This window comes from Opisthorchis viverrini, assembly GCF_000715545.1.
Source record: "Opisthorchis viverrini unplaced genomic scaffold opera_v5_136, whole genome shotgun sequence".
NCBI classification, from domain to species: Eukaryota; Metazoa; Platyhelminthes; class Trematoda; order Opisthorchiida; family Opisthorchiidae; genus Opisthorchis; species Opisthorchis viverrini.
In genome coordinates this window covers 11,716-30,294 of record NW_008751793.1, presented here as the reverse complement: position 1 = coordinate 30,294, position 18,579 = coordinate 11,716, and the positions used below count along the sequence as shown (strand labels likewise).

Genomic DNA, 18,579 nt, shown 5'->3' with positions numbered 1-18,579 from the left:
GGGAGGCTGTGATACGGCCAGGTTGCCCAAGCCTAGACAGGGGGAAGTCGAGAGGCACAGGTCGGGTTCGAACCACGGACCTTCCGGTCATTAAATTCGCGCTCGAACAACTTAAGCCATCTCGCTAGCCGCCCAAAGAAAGTGCGAGGGCTGGGATACTACCAGGTTCTCCAAACCTAGACAGGATCAGTCAGAGTTGAATTAGTAAATTTGCGCCTCGAGCAGTAAGCTCTCTCGAACCGTTGGGTAGTTTTTACATAGCATACTCGGTTGAGAATCGGTATAAACACGAGGTTGACTTAAGTTCACTTGTTAGCATCACTTCAGTTCACAAATGAGAACCTACCCAACAGGCCCAGCAAACCTCACCACAGACATGCACAGGTTCAACAGCGGGTGACCGAATACTGAAAATCTCACCACTACTCACAAGTAATATCTGATCTATTAAAGCCTACATCACCGAGACGCGGCCAACAGCATCAACCATGTACCGGAGGTCAAGACCAATAGCACCGCCTCGTTCCCAGCTCCTGAGGCTGCGCTTTGGGCTTTCATTACATTCTGAACTACATTTATTACTCGCGATGTTCTCGATGCAATTGGAAGATGACCATGGGACAGCCATCCTCACTGTTCAATCTTGAAATTACATTTTTGAGTCGGAGTACACAGGCTGAAGGAATTTTAAAAAAAATCAGTCAGCTGTAACACCTTTTCTGTGCCTAGCTGCCATGCAACGTGAAGGAAGCACGAGGGCTGGGATACTGCCAGGTTGCCCAAGCCTAGACAGGTGAGTCGAGAGGCAGAGGTCGGGCTCGAACCACAGACCTTCCGGTCAGTAAGTTCGCACTCTAACCACTTGAGCCATCTCGCCCAACAGGCCGAAGAACAGCAAAGTGATAAACACAATTGTTGATGGCGTTCCAAAGCTGTTATTGTCAGTGGAAGGCAAAGTTGATGGGGTTCTGGCCGTGAAAATGAACATTACCATCGTGAGCGCCAGCGGAAAAGTACTGAATGCATGCAGTTTTCCCCAACCTGAGTCGCTCGTTCCACGTCTAATAAGGTCGGCAGAAAAGTCTCGGCTATCGGCAGCCCATGTGCATATTCCCAAAGAGCAAGAGGTGAACGTGGAGCATCAGAGCAGTGCTTACCTGGAGGAGATCATTCCCTTCTGAACTGTCACCAGGACGTTGTGAACTTGGTGGAACCATTGAAACTGGTGCTTCCCCAGACAGTTTGCGCTGTTCTCCAACCAAAGATGATTGTAACCGAGCCCTCGGAGGTGGCGGCGGTGGTGGGGAGGATGCCAGTCGAGTGTGCTGGCATTCTTGATCGAGATTTGTTGGGTACAATTGTGGAGCTTCCGAATCGGTGCCTTCTCTTGGCAGGGTATGAGCCCGCAGTGGGATCGGATGTTGCAACTGATAGGGAGAAAAATAGCAAACTTGTGACCGCTTACTAAAGAATCGAAAAAGAAACAGTGTGGTAAGAGCATATCCAGGCTGATTTCCACTCACGATGTTCAGCTGTAGCACTCTTACGGTGCCTAGCTGCCATGCCACCCGAAGGAGGCATGAGGGCTGGGATACTGCCAGGTCACCCAAGTGAGGAGGGGCTCGAACCACGAGCCTTTCGGTCGGTAAATTCGCGCTCTAACCGTTTGGTCCACCTCGCCCCCCCACTGACTATGTACATCAATGGAAGTGTTGATCTGGATCCTGAAGCCTTCTACTCACCTCTTGAAAGTCACGAAAACAATGGTTCAACTGGATGACGTGAATTCACAGTGCAAGAACTGTCCGATGTGCGCACACACTACTCACGAGGTTGCTGAAGACTCTTCGAGAGCCCACGACCGGTTTCGCCCTTCTTGGGACGAGAGATTCAGTTGGGTTCCAGGTGAGTCTCCCATCAAAACCAAACTGTTATGCAGATGAGTGTAGACGTCAAAGAATAGCACCAATCTAACACAGAGTACTTTTATTTCGAGACGGACTTTTTGGGCCTGCTGGGTATTCTATTGTGCTAAATTTGTGTCATCAGATCCATCACGCCTTTCCGAGTAAAGGGACGAGAGTTCATCATGTCATCGCGCGTAGAAAACAGTGGATCAACATTTGCGTCCCACGCGAACGACGGTCGTTGCGGTGCGGTCGTATACGGAGTATCCACTTCTGCAGTAACGGCATACAGGCCTTCACAACGATGGTCACTGGAAGTTACCTCTAGGACTGTTGTAGGTTCAACGCTCCGAAACAGGCAGCGCATTAATGCTCGAGTACATCTGCAGAGAAATCACACGAAAGTAGCTATTTTTAGCGACACCCTTGACGATCCAAATCGCCTATGTTTTCTATGAAAAGGCACCAAAGTCAAGATGCAAGATGTCTTGCACATGGACAAATGAACGACAGAGCAGAGGCTCAACAGGTTGAGAGGGTTGATCTAACTGGTTAAAACGGTCAACGTAAATGACCGAACACACGTGATCAGGCAACCAACGATAGACGAATAAAAGTCCACTGAGAACGGTTGCAGAAGAGTTGGGAATAAACTCAGTTTGAAGCAGAGTGAGTACAAGTTCTCTCCCCATAAGGATGACAAAAAACGAGTCAGACGGGTGGAAGGATCCCCTAAACGCATAAAATGCAGCAAGGCTGCCGCTCTGTGACAGTAAGATGCAACACTACACTACATTACAAGAGTGGGCTTACGTTACAGGATGGCTCAAGTGAACAGAGCGCGAATTTAATGACCGGCAGGTCGGTGTTCGAACCCGACCTCTACATCTAGACCTCTGCCTGTGTACAGATGTAATGCGGAGTCGTTTATTTTTTAGCAAACATCAATTAAAGAGCTACAGGAAAGTAGACATCTCATATGCACCTTGCTTTAAAAACTGGACATCATCATGCGTCTTCTTGAACTTTTTTTGGGTATTTATCCACGAAATTGTAAACGAACGCTGCAAAGCAGTTCCACAGGTTCCGTAATAAACCCCACCTTCCATTAGATTCGAGGAGGGCTTACGAAAAATCCACATACTACTCGCACGTCTCATCAGTAGTATCCACCGTTACACAGGTGGTCGAAATGATTGCTGTTTTGTTTCCGACCGAAGGATAGATCTTTGTGCTTTTTATAAGGCTTTATTGAAGCTGACCTCTGTTCCAAATGTTGTATCCCGGAAATCCGCTTACTAAAGATTCTCCACCCGGGAAAAGAGACCACAGACTGGACCTGCTCAAAGTGCGTTATCCAAGGACAGGGTGCATTGACGAAAGTCCCTAATTATGTGTGGAAATCGAAGCTTTGGATGAATTATTACCCCTGTTAACATTTTACATCGTTCTCTGTTTCTCTCATCTGAAATGGAATTACCGCTGCAATAAACCTAAATGTCTCAATTTTTCGCGGGATCTCATCAGTTCAAACGATTTTCCCTGTGATCCTGTCCTTCTGTTGCGTCTGCAGACGGTATTGCATCTCCCACGTCGGTCCCTGACTTGCTGTTCCAACCACTATGGCATGCCAAAAGGCTCCGCGACTTGAGGTGACGCCTCATGGAGACAAACGACCATTGTTGCAGCTGCATTTATAGGGTTATCACGGAATTTTCCACAAGGTCAGGCTAGAATCGTCATGATAGGGTGAGAAGCGCCGGGTTGATGGAAGCCTAAATTTGCTTAGCTCAGATTCTGACAAATACGGGAACGCCTTCTTTTGGTCCGTAGCCAGTTCTTGACATATTCGACATGAGGTTTGATAATTTCGAATGTCCCGCCTTGGGTTTTGTTACAATGCATCACACATCAGACCAATCAGGTTTAACAGAAATTTGGTGCGGCTTATCTTAATTGTTTGCTTATCTGAAGAATGTCTAAGCAGTAATCACTGAAATGCCAAAACTAGTTCTGTATATGACTGCAATCCATCTTCTCAAGGTCGATTTCCTCGCCGAGTTATTGATCCATCCAAGAAACTAACTTCATATTTACAACGATTTCAAAGCATGCAGCAGCTGCTTTTACGTTCGAACCGTTGATAACCCAAAGGCGAGTTTACGTGATTAATAAGAAACATACATGTGTTCGGACAATTCTGTCCGATACCAAACTGGAAGCTTCTTTCCGGAATAATTCCAGAAGAACAGATTTTATCTCAAGTTCACTGTCATACCATTGTTCGTGGTGCCACCGAACAATATTCTGGAATGATCGTCCACATACCACATACCTCGAACATCGCAGTTTGCGCCTCTCCGAATCGGAGGCATTAGCTTAGTTCCCCGATCATCTAATCCGCCTTCTGCACTTCATCACAGCTCCATCTACGAATGCACCTTCGTGTGATGCACGTAACATGGGGAGAACTTGATGCTTCTCACTCCTCTGGCATATGGCATTCGCCCAAGGATGGGCGAAAAGAGCTCTGCCAGGCAGGTGGCCCTCTTATATGCTGAGTACACGCCCCAACCAGTGTAACCTATGAAGCGTGAGTAATAAATCCATCGTGTGAGAGTTCCTCCTTCCTAAAACCATCTGGCGTCTCTCAGCATTGCTAATCTGATGCTCACATCGGATTCAACCAATGCAGTGAAATGAACCATCAGCCCTATGAGTAGTATGTTCCTTCAAGAAAATTTAATGCGGTCTTTCGAATATTGTACCAGCTGAAACATGGGAGGTCCTTTGCGCAGCACACTTAATTGAAGAAGGGTACTACAAACGAGGGATTTGGTTTAGTTTCCAGTTGAAACCGAACTGGTGATCTGTGATATTTCGCGAATGTAGTTAGACACAGAGAAAGTTACTGAAAGAAATGTAATGGAACCTGGTGACTGAACTGTGTGTGTGGTTGGTAAGGATGAATTGCAATACTCATAAGGCTCTCAGTTAGAAACCTGCGGAAGATTTAACCAAAAACCGGGCGCATTGAAGTTCTTCGCGATTCAACCGAATTGAATGCAAGCTGAACCTTCATAGCGTGGGTTCCGACAAGCAGTTTTTAAAGTAGAAAAAGTGTTCAGCTGTAGCACCCTTCCGGTGCCTAGCCGCCGTGCCACCCGAAGGAAACACAAGGGATGGGATACTGCCAGGTTGCCCAAGCCTAGACAGGAGAAGTCGAGAGGCGGAGGTCGGCTTCGAACCACGGACCTTCCGGTTAGTAAATTCGCGCTCTAACCACTTGGGCCGTCTCGCCCCAAGTCAAAAGACAGGGCAGCTTGTGCAGCGTTGGTCTGCCAGTTCCGCTGCTGATCTGGCCAAGCCACCTGTCACATAATGAAAAATGCAGATGACAGCTTCTGGGAGTGCATCGACTGCCATTTGATGTGACAGGCAATTCGAATAAACGGAAACTTTTGCTATCATCTTGGGCTTCTAAGTCATCGGTGACCGTACTGAGTATTTCACTGCAATCGTGATATAAACTTAAGCTAGTATCTCAAAATGAACCTGCTCATCGCTGTCTCATTCCTTAGGTGAATCCTCCTAAAAAAGATATACTACTTACAACGCTACTGAAAAGGCATGGAATCTAGCAGATCAGGGAGTTTCAGAAGTAGTTAGGTGAAGGTGTGTGGGATTCAGGTGCACCTGTGTCACGTGAAGCAGTGTCCACCATAGCTTAGCTGGTATAGGTCTTGCCAGGTGAGCGACAGGTCACGAGAAGGGGTCTAGTTCAAGGGTTCTGTCTTTCTGAAACAACGAGTGTTCCCAACAATGACAAGTTGAGATCATCTCGGAGCGTCCAAACAGGTGGCTCAACAACCTCCCAATGAAACCATTTCTATGGATACGGTTTGAAGCCGGAAAACGATATGCGTATACCTGGGGATCCGCGTTCGGCCGCGATTCGAAGTGCATAATACCCTCAGCGATGGAAGAGATGTCACTCTGGCTGGAAATCGACCAACGCCGCTGCTGACGTGACAAATTGGGGGTGACCGGATAGGAGGTGATTGGGGATCCGCGCGAGTGGCGTGGGACAGCAGGAGAGAAGGCGTGGTTTTGTGAACTTCGATCCATCACCGAGGTGCACGCAGGATACCGGTCACCGCCCCTAGTTGACTGAGCATCGTCTTCGTTGTGGTGACTCGACGCCAAAGTGGACAGCGACTGACTAGAAATTACCTCCAGAAGGGCACAGGGTAATATTCGGGGAACTGGGATTCCATTTCGGCGTAAAACAACCAAGTGCATTGCGACACAGAATTCGCCCAGAGTAAGTTGGCCATCACAATCCGCATCGGAAAGCTCCCTTAAAAGCAACAAGGAATAAACGGCAGAACGTCACACACAGCTCTCGCTTGAATTGGAAGAAACACATATCATTCGACGGTTAGATGGATATGTAACTTCCCAAAAATACTCAGCTTAGAGCCGTCTACTTGGATAAGTGACCAGGTGTGGTACCTATACTGAGCAACTGAGTTTACGTGTTCAGAAAAACTCACGTGTGCCTACCTGGCACTCAAGCTATCAATAATTCAGTGGGTTTTAATGGATCAATGAGTCACTTAGATACCTGGCTGATTGTCCTCTTGTCTTACAATGTATTGGTAACATCCGAAAAATCTAAGAAAATGCATTGTTATTGAGCTTGAAACCGCCATACCAGAAGAGGGCGCTTTGTGGAAGGACAGCGGAAACCAAGGGGGCATCAGTACCAGCATCTGAAACAAGGAGTTTTCCACAGAAATCGAGGGTACCAGCGGCAGTCAAGCCAGGTGCGAAAGGATATAAACTAAGACCGCTTATTCACATATAGCTATCGAAAATTACTTCCGGGTTCGAATCCTTTTGGCTTTTAAATCAAGAGCTGTGTACCTTTGACTCCATGCAAAACTTCGTTCATAGACGTAATGCACTACTCATAAGGTTGCTGAAAACTGTCGGACAGCCCATGACCGGTTTCACCCCTTTTGGGGTTCATCAGGTAGGCTCAGCTCTCGAGTACCCGTCAACTTCGTTTCATTTGAACCCAAATTTTACGAAATTAGCGAAATACACTCATCCGCATACCTGAAGAGTCCCAAGAAGGGCGAAATCGGTCGTTCAGCTGTAACACCTTTTCGGTACCTAGCTGCCATGCCATCCGAAGGTAGCACGAGGGCTGGGATACTTCCAAGTTACCCAAGCCTAGACAGGGGAAGTCAAGATTCAGAAGTGCGGTTCGAACCACGGGCCTTCCGGTCAGTGAATCCGCGCTCTAATCAGTTTGGCCATCTCACCGTGGCCTGTGGAAGAGTTTTGCAGTAACCAACGAGTGGTGTATATTAGGATATCTCGAATATCGTAGCAAGTGTAACATGAAGCGGGCTGGTGCAACACATTCAGTCGATCGAGAATATTATAAGCGAGAGATTCAGCTAAGTTCCAGTCAAAACCGAAAAGGTATGCAGATGAGTGTATAAGTGGAAAGTTTCGTACAATTTGACACAGTGCAACACTCAGGCGAAATCCGTCAGTCTAGTCTCGAAAGTTCAACCGAACAGGGCAGATATTGATCCGACGTCTATTTATGATTCGCTGGCAGCACACTTACTGAGCGTCTTTAAGTCGCTTCACTCCGCAAGCTGTTGAACGGGAAGGGTTGCACCGGGCAACTGGACTAGTTTGCCAATCGTGGATCAGTTGCGAAAAACCGAAGGTTTCTTTCTCAAATATCAATCGTATCAATCGACAAAACGTGCATACCATATGTCCGAGAGTTCCGTGTTTGGTAGTTTGGACAGCTGAAAGAATGTCTTGGCCTGTAAACCACTCAGTTTGGAACGTGGATCCGGTTGAAGGCGTAGAAACTGGGCCAGATAGTAGGCCTTCTGCTCTGATGTGATCACCCATGGATCGGGAACCGGTGGGTTGGCGGACTGGTCCAACGCTGGGGCAACCGGTGGTGGAATAGGGGCACGATTGCTGACCGGGGGATGTGGCCATTCTGTCAAGAGTGGTGCGTTGGCATTTGAAGAAGACTGCAAACGAGAGACGGACAGAACACCGATAGAAAACCAGACTTGTTGCACACGTGGGAAGCATAATGTCGCGAGAGATCTGCACGAAAACGCGAGTGTGACCTTGAAAAGCCCGTCAACAACATCAAAAAGAATATAAGTGTTCTTCGTGGAAGATGGCTGCTACCGTACAACCACAATTTATTTGAAAGCCTCATTGTGAAGAAAACTATAAGGGTGGATGAGTAAGGGAACTAGTGCCACACTTACTGTCTACACATCCAGGCCATCTGGATGGAACGGAAAACAAAAAGGCCATTCACATCGATTGGCAGTCATATCTTGCAGCGCCTCCGACCAGGTGCAGTGGGGATCGCGCGGTCCCCAAACTGGAGGGTGAGTAGCACCGACAGCCAGACTTTTCGTAATCTCCCTAAAGAACCTCTACCAGGTCGCCCCAGATATCTGCTCGTGCCATTCTGAATTGGGCACAAACAAACACTCGTTTTCTGGTTGCCTCAAAACAGAATCGTCGATACCAACCCATACGAGCTACGGTTCTGAGACAACGGTTGTCGAACACCAGAAGGCGTCTCCATTTCGCTTCAGTGAAAGTCCAAGACTCCGAGCCATACGACAAAACAACCCGTACTGTAACCTGATACATACATTAATTGAGATTCACAGATATACCGCTTCAACGCGACCCGATCTACCAGGTCGCCCCAGATATCTGCTCGTGCCATTCTGAATTGGGCACAAACAAACACTCGTTTTCTGGTTGCCTCAAAACAGAATCGTCGATACCAACCCATACGAGCTACGGTTCTGAGACAACGGTTGTCGAACACCAGAAGGCGTCTCCATTTCGCTTCAGTGAAAGTCCAAGACTCCGAGCCATACGACAAAACAACCCGTACTGTAACCTGATACATACATTAATTGAGATTCACAGATATACCGCTTCAACGCGACCCGAGCCTCACAGGTTCGTGCACTGACTTCATCCGAAACTAATACAACTTACAAGATACATAAAACGGGACGGCTCAAGTGATTAGAGCGCGAAGTTACTGACCCGAAGGTCCGTGGTTCGAAGCCGACCCCTGTCTAGGCTTGGGCAACCTGGCAGTATCTCAGCCCTCGTGCTTCCTTCTGATAGCATAGCAGCTAGGCACCGAAAGGTTCCTACAGCTGAACCTTGAGTGCTTAGAGATGTTGCATGGTGCAGTTGGCCTTACTGGCCAAAGACAGATGTCCCCAAACTAGTTTCTGGGAAGACGAGAGTGCAGAAAAATTAAGGGACACAACATGCCACACCCCGTCTTCAGACGGATCAGATCTATACAGATGAAAAAGTCGGAAATTGAGAGCTACGCATCGACGATTCCTGGCGGCAGTGTCTACAGTCATGGGATTCGACTGAGAGGATACAGCCGAATACTCGAGACGTTATCGGAAACTACTGAGTGCATAACTTGTCCAGATGTGTGATGCGATAGGTGTAGATGTCCTCGGGACCAACCACAAACGATCTAATCTAAAACGAATTCACCTGGGAGGAAACCGATGAAAACTGAACGGATCTTTCACACCAAATCAAACATGCGGTGGTTTTAATCCAATCAGCGTCGAGGAATGCAACGGACAGATGGAACCAGACGTGACCAGTGTTTATTCGTGTCACCATTCCACCCATTTGTCTTGTACACGGGTCATGCGAAACGATCGACCGCTTTGCGTGACCAAAGATGAGTCAGCGGAACTTGAAATGAACACGGCTGCATCTCGGACAGTGGGAGCATGTGATCCTCTGTGAGCATCCGAGATTGGTCCCCTTCAAGGACTATAGGATGACATCCTCAGAGGGTTGAAATTTAATGGGTACGAGTGTGCTGCTTTAATAGAGGGGAAATTGTGTGGGCCCCTAAGAAGTCCGTGGGTCGAGGTCTCGATCGACCGTATCTAAACCTGAGCAACACATTACTCCACGGTAGTTATGTGTAGAAAAGATCGCATAGTCGAACGAATGCACGTCGGTCCCGAGGCGCCTATGCAGAAGCGACTGCCTTGCTTCCAAGACATTAGCAGATCTGTGGAGGTTGACAGTGTCTACATTCTCCATCAGACCAGATAGATAGTTGCCTGGTCTATTCATATGTCCATTCTCCGGTTTGCACACACATACACACACACACACACCAAAGGTCCCGGCCACTATGCTGCCTCTCTAAGGGCCAAAAGCGACACCGTTCGGATAGTTTTCACAAAGGTAACGTTGCCCAGTCATCGCTAAGAAGAATTACGAAACAGAATGGTAATAAGGGCACAGTTGCGGAGGGGGGGGGCGAGAGCAAGGGGAAATCCCTTTCGTAGGATAGGGTCGTTAGCCTGGAAAAAAAGCGAAACTAACCGATTCGTCATAGCCAGACACTTGTGAAGCCAATCCCACAGTCCGAGGCGGAGTATTGGCACGGCTGAAGGTTGCGACTGTCTTGGAACGGTTGAAAACCTGAGCAAGAGGAAGGCAGTAGAGCTGTTTGATTGACCACGAGGCATTCAATTTTCACAGCCAAAAAAAACAAATTATTCAAGGAATAGATAGGACTTAGTGACTGGGTTCTGGTACCACAACGTTCAATATACATTAAGGTAGGAAGGCGCTAGGCAAGTAGCCTGCCGCCATATCGGACTCTTGAATTTTTCAACGACACCAGACAAGTTCTAAGAAACAAAGATCGGATTCATCATCAACATCATTATCACCTGTAAGAACCGCGTACTTGTCGTACAGTGGTTGTAGCTGCCACAATTTCATCCATCGACGAGTTGGGGGAGGTGGGGGGAGGTAGCTGCGCAGTGGAGCCCGGAGCTGATAAATTGGTGCTCAAATACAGCACTGTCAGTGGAGTGTCAAGCGGGGTGTTGGGAAGGGAGCTATGCACTGAAGGCGATAGCTTGGATGCACGAGCGCCATTGAGAACGCGACTGGGCAAGGGTCGACCTAGGAAAAGATCACAGCATTTTTGTTGCAGTAAGCCGTGAAGCGTTACCCTTAATTGCCACGAAATGCGCTGCTTCGCAGTAATGTGGTTTGTCGGTCTCAGTGTAACTGCGATCATTGAACCCCGCTGAGGCTGTGTAGCCAATTGGGGTTACTGTAGCATACGAACCTGACCACCACACGAAGGCGACAGCTGTTCCCAGTGGCCTGCGCAGGGCGACTGTTGTATTGTGGGTGGCCGTCTGTTGGTTACGCCTGCATTGAGCCTGCTAGACCATGCAATAAGGAGAAGACAGAGAACTCGGGACACCGCTGTATTGTCAGGACAAAACATACAGAGCTTCTGAGTAAATATATAGGACAACTAAATGGCCAAATATGGTCGTTCACTTGTTCGTTCTGTACAGCCAGTGGCGGTGTTCCGGTCGCGAACAATTGTAGCCCCACTTCACTGGTCTTATGTTGCTAAGCCGTGTTTGGTGAGCTCCTCCAACACACCTGCTTTCCGAACGTGTCGTACCGATGGTGATCTTGGGAATGCGTCACTCTCCGCAAGTATACTTTTTCCATGTCTGGGCGCGTCCTGACAGTGACGCAACAAGGCTCCAGGAAACCGAGAGCGGCTAACAGTCTATTTCAGCAATAGATAACGACTTCCCTGTAGCTGTTCAAAATTTGACAACCTGCGGCGGACACTGTTTTGTGTATGGAGGCCTTTGGAGAGCTCTCCGTATAATCTCACACGTAAGAAAGTTTGAGAATACAAAGAACTTATACGTTCACGAACTTCCGGGGCATTACCTGGTGGGTAAGTGTGTCAAGGAGAAAAAACCGGTCAACCGAGTCGAATGCGCCTTGGAAATCCAAGAACACTAAAATTTAGGGTCGTTTGTACGTATGATTTGTTCTAGCACCAGACGAAGTATGAAGGTCAACACAACTTCTACTAGGCTTGAATGTCGCTTGCTGTTCTCAATTCAGTGTTTCACGAGCCACCATAAGGTGACGAAGCACACGTGACGCCAACAGTCTCATCACGACCGGGTCAAGCTGATCCTCCGTGATTACCACATTCACCATGAGCCCCTTTTTCGAAAATGGGAGCTATCACCAACCGGTTCTCATCCACTTGTTTGAGACAGTCTCCCTTTCCCAAATGCAGACAGAAGAAGCAGACAAGCGTTGACTGAACGCTTCACTCGCATCTTTGAATAATGCGGGTGGAAGGTCAACCGGACCAGAAGCCCAGTTGAGCATGAGAGGACGTACGTAGTCACAAATTTCCGAGACCGTAGGGGGTTCCAGGTTCATCATCCAGGGCTCTACTTCAGCTGTGAACACCAGATGAGAAGCACATCATGGCCACGGTAACTGTTCGACGTATTCGACCCAGTGGTTGGGGCGTTTTGTATTCGAGATGGTCGCTTCATTCTTATTATTGATGGTTTAAACCATACGAAGATTTCCAAGAACCGGTAGCAAGGATCAACTGAGATAATCTTCGGGCATTACCGGCTTTCCTTCCATTTCCTTAGCCTGCCGTGTCCATCAGACTTCACAGGGCATCATGGCCATTGGTTGCAGTCGTATGAATGGTACAACCAAGTCTGTACTCGATGAGTCACGGTTGGGATTTTGGAGAGATAATCCATGTGAAATTTTCACAACCGAAACGCACGACTTTGAAGCAAAGTGGGCCTTATGGTCTACCCTCTTCAGGGGTAGTTTATGGGGATCGGTGTCGATGACTGAGAAATCGCGTACGGGAAATTGTGGAAACTTTTGGAAATGATGTTGGGGGAAAATGTATAGCTGATATCACGCAACTTATCTTCCGAATCGGATGAAGTACGAATTGTGCTAAATATCTCCACTTTTAAATGAGTTGCGTCTATTGCTTAACAAAAGACATTGTCCGATTCACTCAATAAACTGGGCGATATTGTCGTGCAACATCCGGCAACATTCTTCGGAGTCGTCCAAAAAGCACTTGAAAAGTTTCCACTCGAAAATCAGCTTCGTCTTAGGTTCATGCCATTCACAGATAGTGCTCAGCCGGTATTTTGCAATACAAACTCCGCCTACCCCTCCTAAGCAGCATTTGGTCAGTGGCGGGAAGGAGGCATATCAGATATCTACATTGTGTTGAAGCCTACCGCCATCACCAGACAAAGACACCAGTGTTGGCACTGGTGCTTCGCCGTGGTACTGAAAAGATGATTGTCATCAGTTCCGTCTTCAAGAATTTGATTGTATTTCATAGTTTGTATGATTACAGTGTATCCGCCATGACATGGTGCACGAGCAAGTATTTGCATCGCTTACCGACCTACGCTAGTTGTGACATGTATCAGGGAAAGCGTTGTTTTCACTATAAAACCTGGCTGAGAAGAAGTTCGCAAACAACGGGCTAAAACAGAGCAGCGCGAAATAAAACCTACTGTGGACAAAACAAATGCTGTATGGATTCTTCGCGCCTTGCTTAATGGGTCAACGTGATTCTTTCTAAAACGCGAACGACCAACCTGTGGTAACAACGCAGTCATTGTTTGGCCGGAACGCAAACGAGAAATCTGTCGGCCGTTGGGCATTGGGTTCGCACCAGTTCGCGAAGAATTCTGAACTAATCCTGCGAACGATATGCTATTCTGATGATAAAAATGTGGATGCATTCGCGCAATACGTTCAGTTGTATATCAATTTGGTTTTCACGGAAGGTTCAACCGAATCCCAGCTGAATCTCTCGTTTAGGCTGTTCTGTAACTGGACGTGCTGCACGAAGGCTGTCTTATTTTTCAGTTTGAACGATTTTCGAGATATCATAGTATATTTTGATGGAAACCGTTCATAAGTTTCTCGAAACTCTTCTACACCTTGTTTTCGGGCTCTTCCTTCTATTGGAAGGGATCCCATATAAATCTGGCAGGGGACCCTCTGTTGTAGGCTTTCTTGGGAGGCGTCTCTTCGAGGTAATTGCCGCCCTCCTGAGAGGTATCCGCGGAGAGTGACTCGACTCGAATCTAGAGACATTGTCTCGGAGACGAGCACAACCTACTCTTGACAAAACATGCCACTGAAAATTCGACAGCCCACGACCTTGTTTTCCCCTTCTTCGGTGTCATCAGGTACGCATAGTCCCTGAGTTCTCGTCAGCTTTATTCTCTACTTGAACACAAGAACATTATAGACGAGACATCCAGGTGGCATATAGTCAAGACCCCGGCTAAAACGCTGCGGCGTAAGACTTCCACCGTCCAACCGCTGAGAATGGAAACCGACATTGTAGGAGGCTTGCACACCACACTTCATACGCATATGCACGAGTCAAAAACATGCACTGAACCGTAGCGGACGTAGCACTTTGCTCAGACGGACTGGGGTTGCTTTTCCAATCTGCACTGCATAAGTGCAGATTTCTTCAAGTTCTGTAAGTGCAGTCTTACCGGAATACGTCAGTGAAATGCTTACACCCAGGTTTAGAAGACGAATTTTACACACAGATAGCCTTCAACATGCCTTAGAATCCTCAGTGACGACGGGACAAGTCACGTGGAAACCAACGATGAACTAGGCCATTTCGATCGAGCAGAGAGCGAAGAGTTGCCCACCCGTGGACGTGACGCGCCCTTCGATCGAGCAGAGAGCGAAGAGTTGCCCACCCGTGGAAGTCACGAGCCACAGAGCACGCCAAATGCATTGTGGATTGTTTTTCTGAGTGTAGCCTACAAGTCCTGCCTTATTTATCAAAGCGCACACGCAATCGTCGTTAAATTCAAAGCAACTGGTTGCGAATACGTGAGTTTTTTATTCGATTACTCATTTATGGGTCAAAGATTAAAAAACTACGGTCCAATATGTGACCTACAAGTGTAGGCGCATGACTCATAAGCTATGATGATGATGACTCAACAATAAAAAACCCAGCACAGTTCTCCGAATTAAGAATCACCCGGAGGTAAATGAGAGCAGATTCGAAGGCGGTTAAGTACCACTAATCCCCAAAATAATGACTGGACGGAGACGGTTTTCGCTCACTTGGAAATCCAGCTCGGGTCTCATGAATTGTCCTGGTTGTCGGATTATAATCAACATCATCAAACTGAGCCCAGGTGTCGCGACCTTGGCGCTTGCCCTCCATTTGGTTTGGATGATATGCCGCAAAGTGTCAGGGAAACTGAAAATGTCTGAAACAGATAATTGAAACTGTTTGGTCGGAACCTGATAATGGACGACGGAATGTCAGTAACACGCGCCATTGGACAGTAGGCGGGAACACGAGGGTGGATACAAAATAATCAGCCAAAAGAATGCTGTAAGATTCATCAAGGTCTGATCCCCAACAATAAGTTCCCCACGCTTTTATTAATGCAGGGGGGTGAATATCCGGGGGACAGTGTAGGTATTCTGAACAGATTTTTTGAAAGATCCCAAAAGCATTGAGAGAAAGCCAGATTCGAAAGACCTTCTTGGGCCTTACTTTCATGAGCAACCCAAGTTCATTTTCTCCTTTTCCCGTATACACTGCTCACATCTTTATCACAGAGTATACAAGCACTTGTTCTAGTTCGGGAAGAGTGATCATCGTTTCGCGGCATTAAGCTCCATCTGCGATGTGCTACCTGGACAGTTCTGAGACTTGATGTCGTTCGCAGATACAGCTGGGTAGTGCAAGACGACAGAAGGATCACCAAAACAAGCGAGAAACAGGGGAACGTCGTGAAACAAGAGCATATTGATCAGACCTTGATATAAACATCCGGCTGGAAAAGGAACCTGCGGTCCAGCGAAAAATGCTTGCTTGAATACCGCAGATTTCAAGCTTATGTGGTATCAGAACGTATGAAAATGGAGTTATCTCAGTGTTAAGGCGCAAACTTACCAACCGGAGGGTCTGTGGTTCGAACTCGACCTCAGCATCTCGAATGCTCTTGTCTAGGTTCGGGAAGTATCTCAGGCCTCATGTTCTTTCAGGGGACATGGCATTTAGGCACCTAAAAGACCATACAGCTGAACAATATTTTTTCCATTATTTGTATTACAGGACTCAATCTTGCTTCTTTGAAAAGTGAAAGATGACGTCTGAAATAATCCGAATCGTTTGCATTAAGTACGCCGTCAACGAAGATGAACACATTCTTGACACAGGAACCAGTGGGAAGAAATTCGTGGTGGAACGGCAAAATAAAATCGTTCACACTGAGGCGGTGGTGGTGTGCTTACAATATGCGGCACAATGGTATGACAGTATGGTGCCATCAGTTTTAAAAGTGAAATGGCGTCGCCAAAGTTGTTAAACATGTTCCATATCCCAATCAGGAGGGCAAGGATAGTTTATCAGACCACTCTTCATCGGTAATCTTCGTGGGAGAGACCCTGTGAGTATCGACATCGCATCCTCCAGTACGGCTAAGTGGGTTACCAGAGTGCACAAACCGCAGCGTCACGATAAGTTTCGGTCTCTTAGCGAAAGACTGGGTCCAAATTAACACTATCTGCATGATTTTCCTCCATTTAATGCTCCCTGTCCGTCGACCAGGCGAAACTTGGCAACAGGACGAGCCACTTTGGCAAGCTTGTTAGCGAATGCAAAGTTAAAGCGAACGGTGGATGGAATGTACATCGTGCCGGTGACTCACACCATCTTCCACAGTCCCATTTTGCCTGCAAAATTATCCAACAAGGGGGATTTTGGTCGCTGATCGTTGACGTATAACTTGACCAATAAAGGACCAATTGTTGATTTCTGTGGAGCTCCGATAATAGATACCTTTCGGGAAAGAGGGAACCCATGCATGCGTGCACTCCGTGCAAGGTTCGCAACCGAATAGAGCAGATTGCTAATGATTCAATGGCTTTTGAAGTAGTGATTAACTCGCTCGAAGTCTTTGGCAAAACAATAAATATCCCAATGCTCAGCTCAGGAAAGTAGGTGACCATCAATTTGGTGGCCAGTGAAAGCCTCTATTATATTCCACGTCGTCCAAGTCAGAGAGAAACTTGCTGATAGATTCAGATGCAAATTTCCTTCAAGTAAAATGGAATGGACCCGTCACACACATCGGTTGATATCTCCGCGCATCGGTCTTCCATCCATCCTTGAAATCGCTCCAATTGGTACTTTTAAAGCTTGCGCTAACCCTCAGCATATTGGTGACGTCTGAAACAGGCACTATCGGTAGCATCAACATCTGTGTTGTCCTCATCATAATCACAGAAGACAACGCAACTGTTAACACCAATGGTGCGCCATCGTACATCCATTAAAAATTCGTTCAATTTCCTTGAAGGCTCTCCCAGTAAATACACCACCGGTGGCAAATAGGGGCGGTACGTTACGCTTGCTAACGGTCGCTGGGGTTCCCCAAATATGGTACAAAAAAATTGCAGTACAACTTTTTTGCCTTTTCTTCGAAAAGTTTTCAGAACCTGTTGCAGCCGGACGACGCTAACGGTTGTAATCTTAAATTAGCTGATGCATGCATACCGGCCAACTGACTGCGTCCCATAGTATTCGGCCGCAAAACCCAACCTTACGGCATCTGAACTTTGACGGAGCGCCATACCTAATTAACAACCACGTCCGGCTTACGACAAAGTGCTGCATTGTCGAAGGATAACAAGACGAGCGCAAAAATACAAACGCATTAATAATAACACAAAAACATCATTGATTTTTGCCAATCCACCGCAAGGCGAAGCTTTCGGCTCCTAAGGATTTGATCAAAGGCTGGTTTGATTTCTATTAAATTCGCAGTCATAGTCGCATGTGTGGGCCACAGAGTACATGACATCTAGAGCAGCAGGCGGCGATGTAAAACAGTCATCTCATCTTTTATGAGTCTTGTTGACTCTGTGCTTGAGATAGGTCATATGTCTTCGCCCTTTAGCCAAGTTAGTTGGTCTGCGAACACAGGGGCGAAAAGAATACACAGGATGTTCCTGACTGACAGACGCCGGTCAGAGTAGACCAATCTTGAAAGGGGAATAATCATCATCAATAAAGGGTTGGGCGGGGGAAAGCATCCAAATCCTCCATTTAGGTCATTCTGTGAATCGCTTCCAAGCTGCCCTTCCGTATTTGTTGCGCGGACGCACCCAAATTGAGGCATTGCTCTACGTATCTCACTCACACATCCAGCGTTCCAAAACGATCCGACATTCCTTCTGATATTCGGAAAAACAACCAGTGTGGTATTAACCCACTCTGGAAGGTGTGGGCTCTGACCCACTCGTCATGCATCGGGAGTCGTCAGTTTGTTCAGTGGTCCGTATTGCGACTTGAAGGCTGAGTGAACACACGTTCATTCAGTTGACTAACATGGAAGATTAGAATATCACGAGATTGTGGAAGATAACATGCAACTTCAATAGGTCGTATGGTGCAGATCTCCCAAACAAAAAATGCTGCACATCCTGGCTTCGTTTCGAGGTGCATTTCATTCCCTTTCATCTATTCATCTGTGATGAACATGACTTATACTCTATTCGTATTCCCTTTCATTCATCTGTGATGAACATGACTTATACTCTATTCGTTGCTCTATTCATTATTCTCTTGTTTTAATTCCATATGCTGTATGTATACGCCAATTCGAATACATACGTGCTGGTTGCT

General features: G+C 47.1%; 2 protein-coding genes across 2 annotated transcripts in view; one reads left to right on the top strand and one right to left on the bottom strand.

Annotated features, from left to right (window-relative positions):
• Positions 1-1,338, top strand: part of T265_06540 (hypothetical protein) — a gene marked incomplete at both ends in the record, with an annotated part of 6,884 nt that extends 5,546 nt beyond the window's left edge. Inside the window, one exon of the mRNA XM_009171836.1 lies at positions 1,193-1,338. Coding sequence (XP_009170100.1) covers positions 1,193-1,338 — 146 coding nt within the window. The remainder of the gene's footprint in view (positions 1-1,192) is intronic.
• Positions 1-18,579, bottom strand: part of T265_06539 (hypothetical protein) — a gene marked incomplete at both ends in the record, with an annotated part of 38,815 nt that overhangs the window by 9,424 nt on the left and 10,812 nt on the right. The window contains 5 exons of the mRNA XM_009171835.1: positions 1,134-1,427; positions 5,838-6,267; positions 7,707-7,981; positions 10,374-10,472; positions 15,000-15,148. Of these exons, the coding sequence (XP_009170099.1) occupies positions 1,134-1,427; positions 5,838-6,267; positions 7,707-7,981; positions 10,374-10,472; positions 15,000-15,148 (1,247 nt within the window). The remainder of the gene's footprint in view (positions 1-1,133; positions 1,428-5,837; positions 6,268-7,706; positions 7,982-10,373; positions 10,473-14,999; positions 15,149-18,579) is intronic.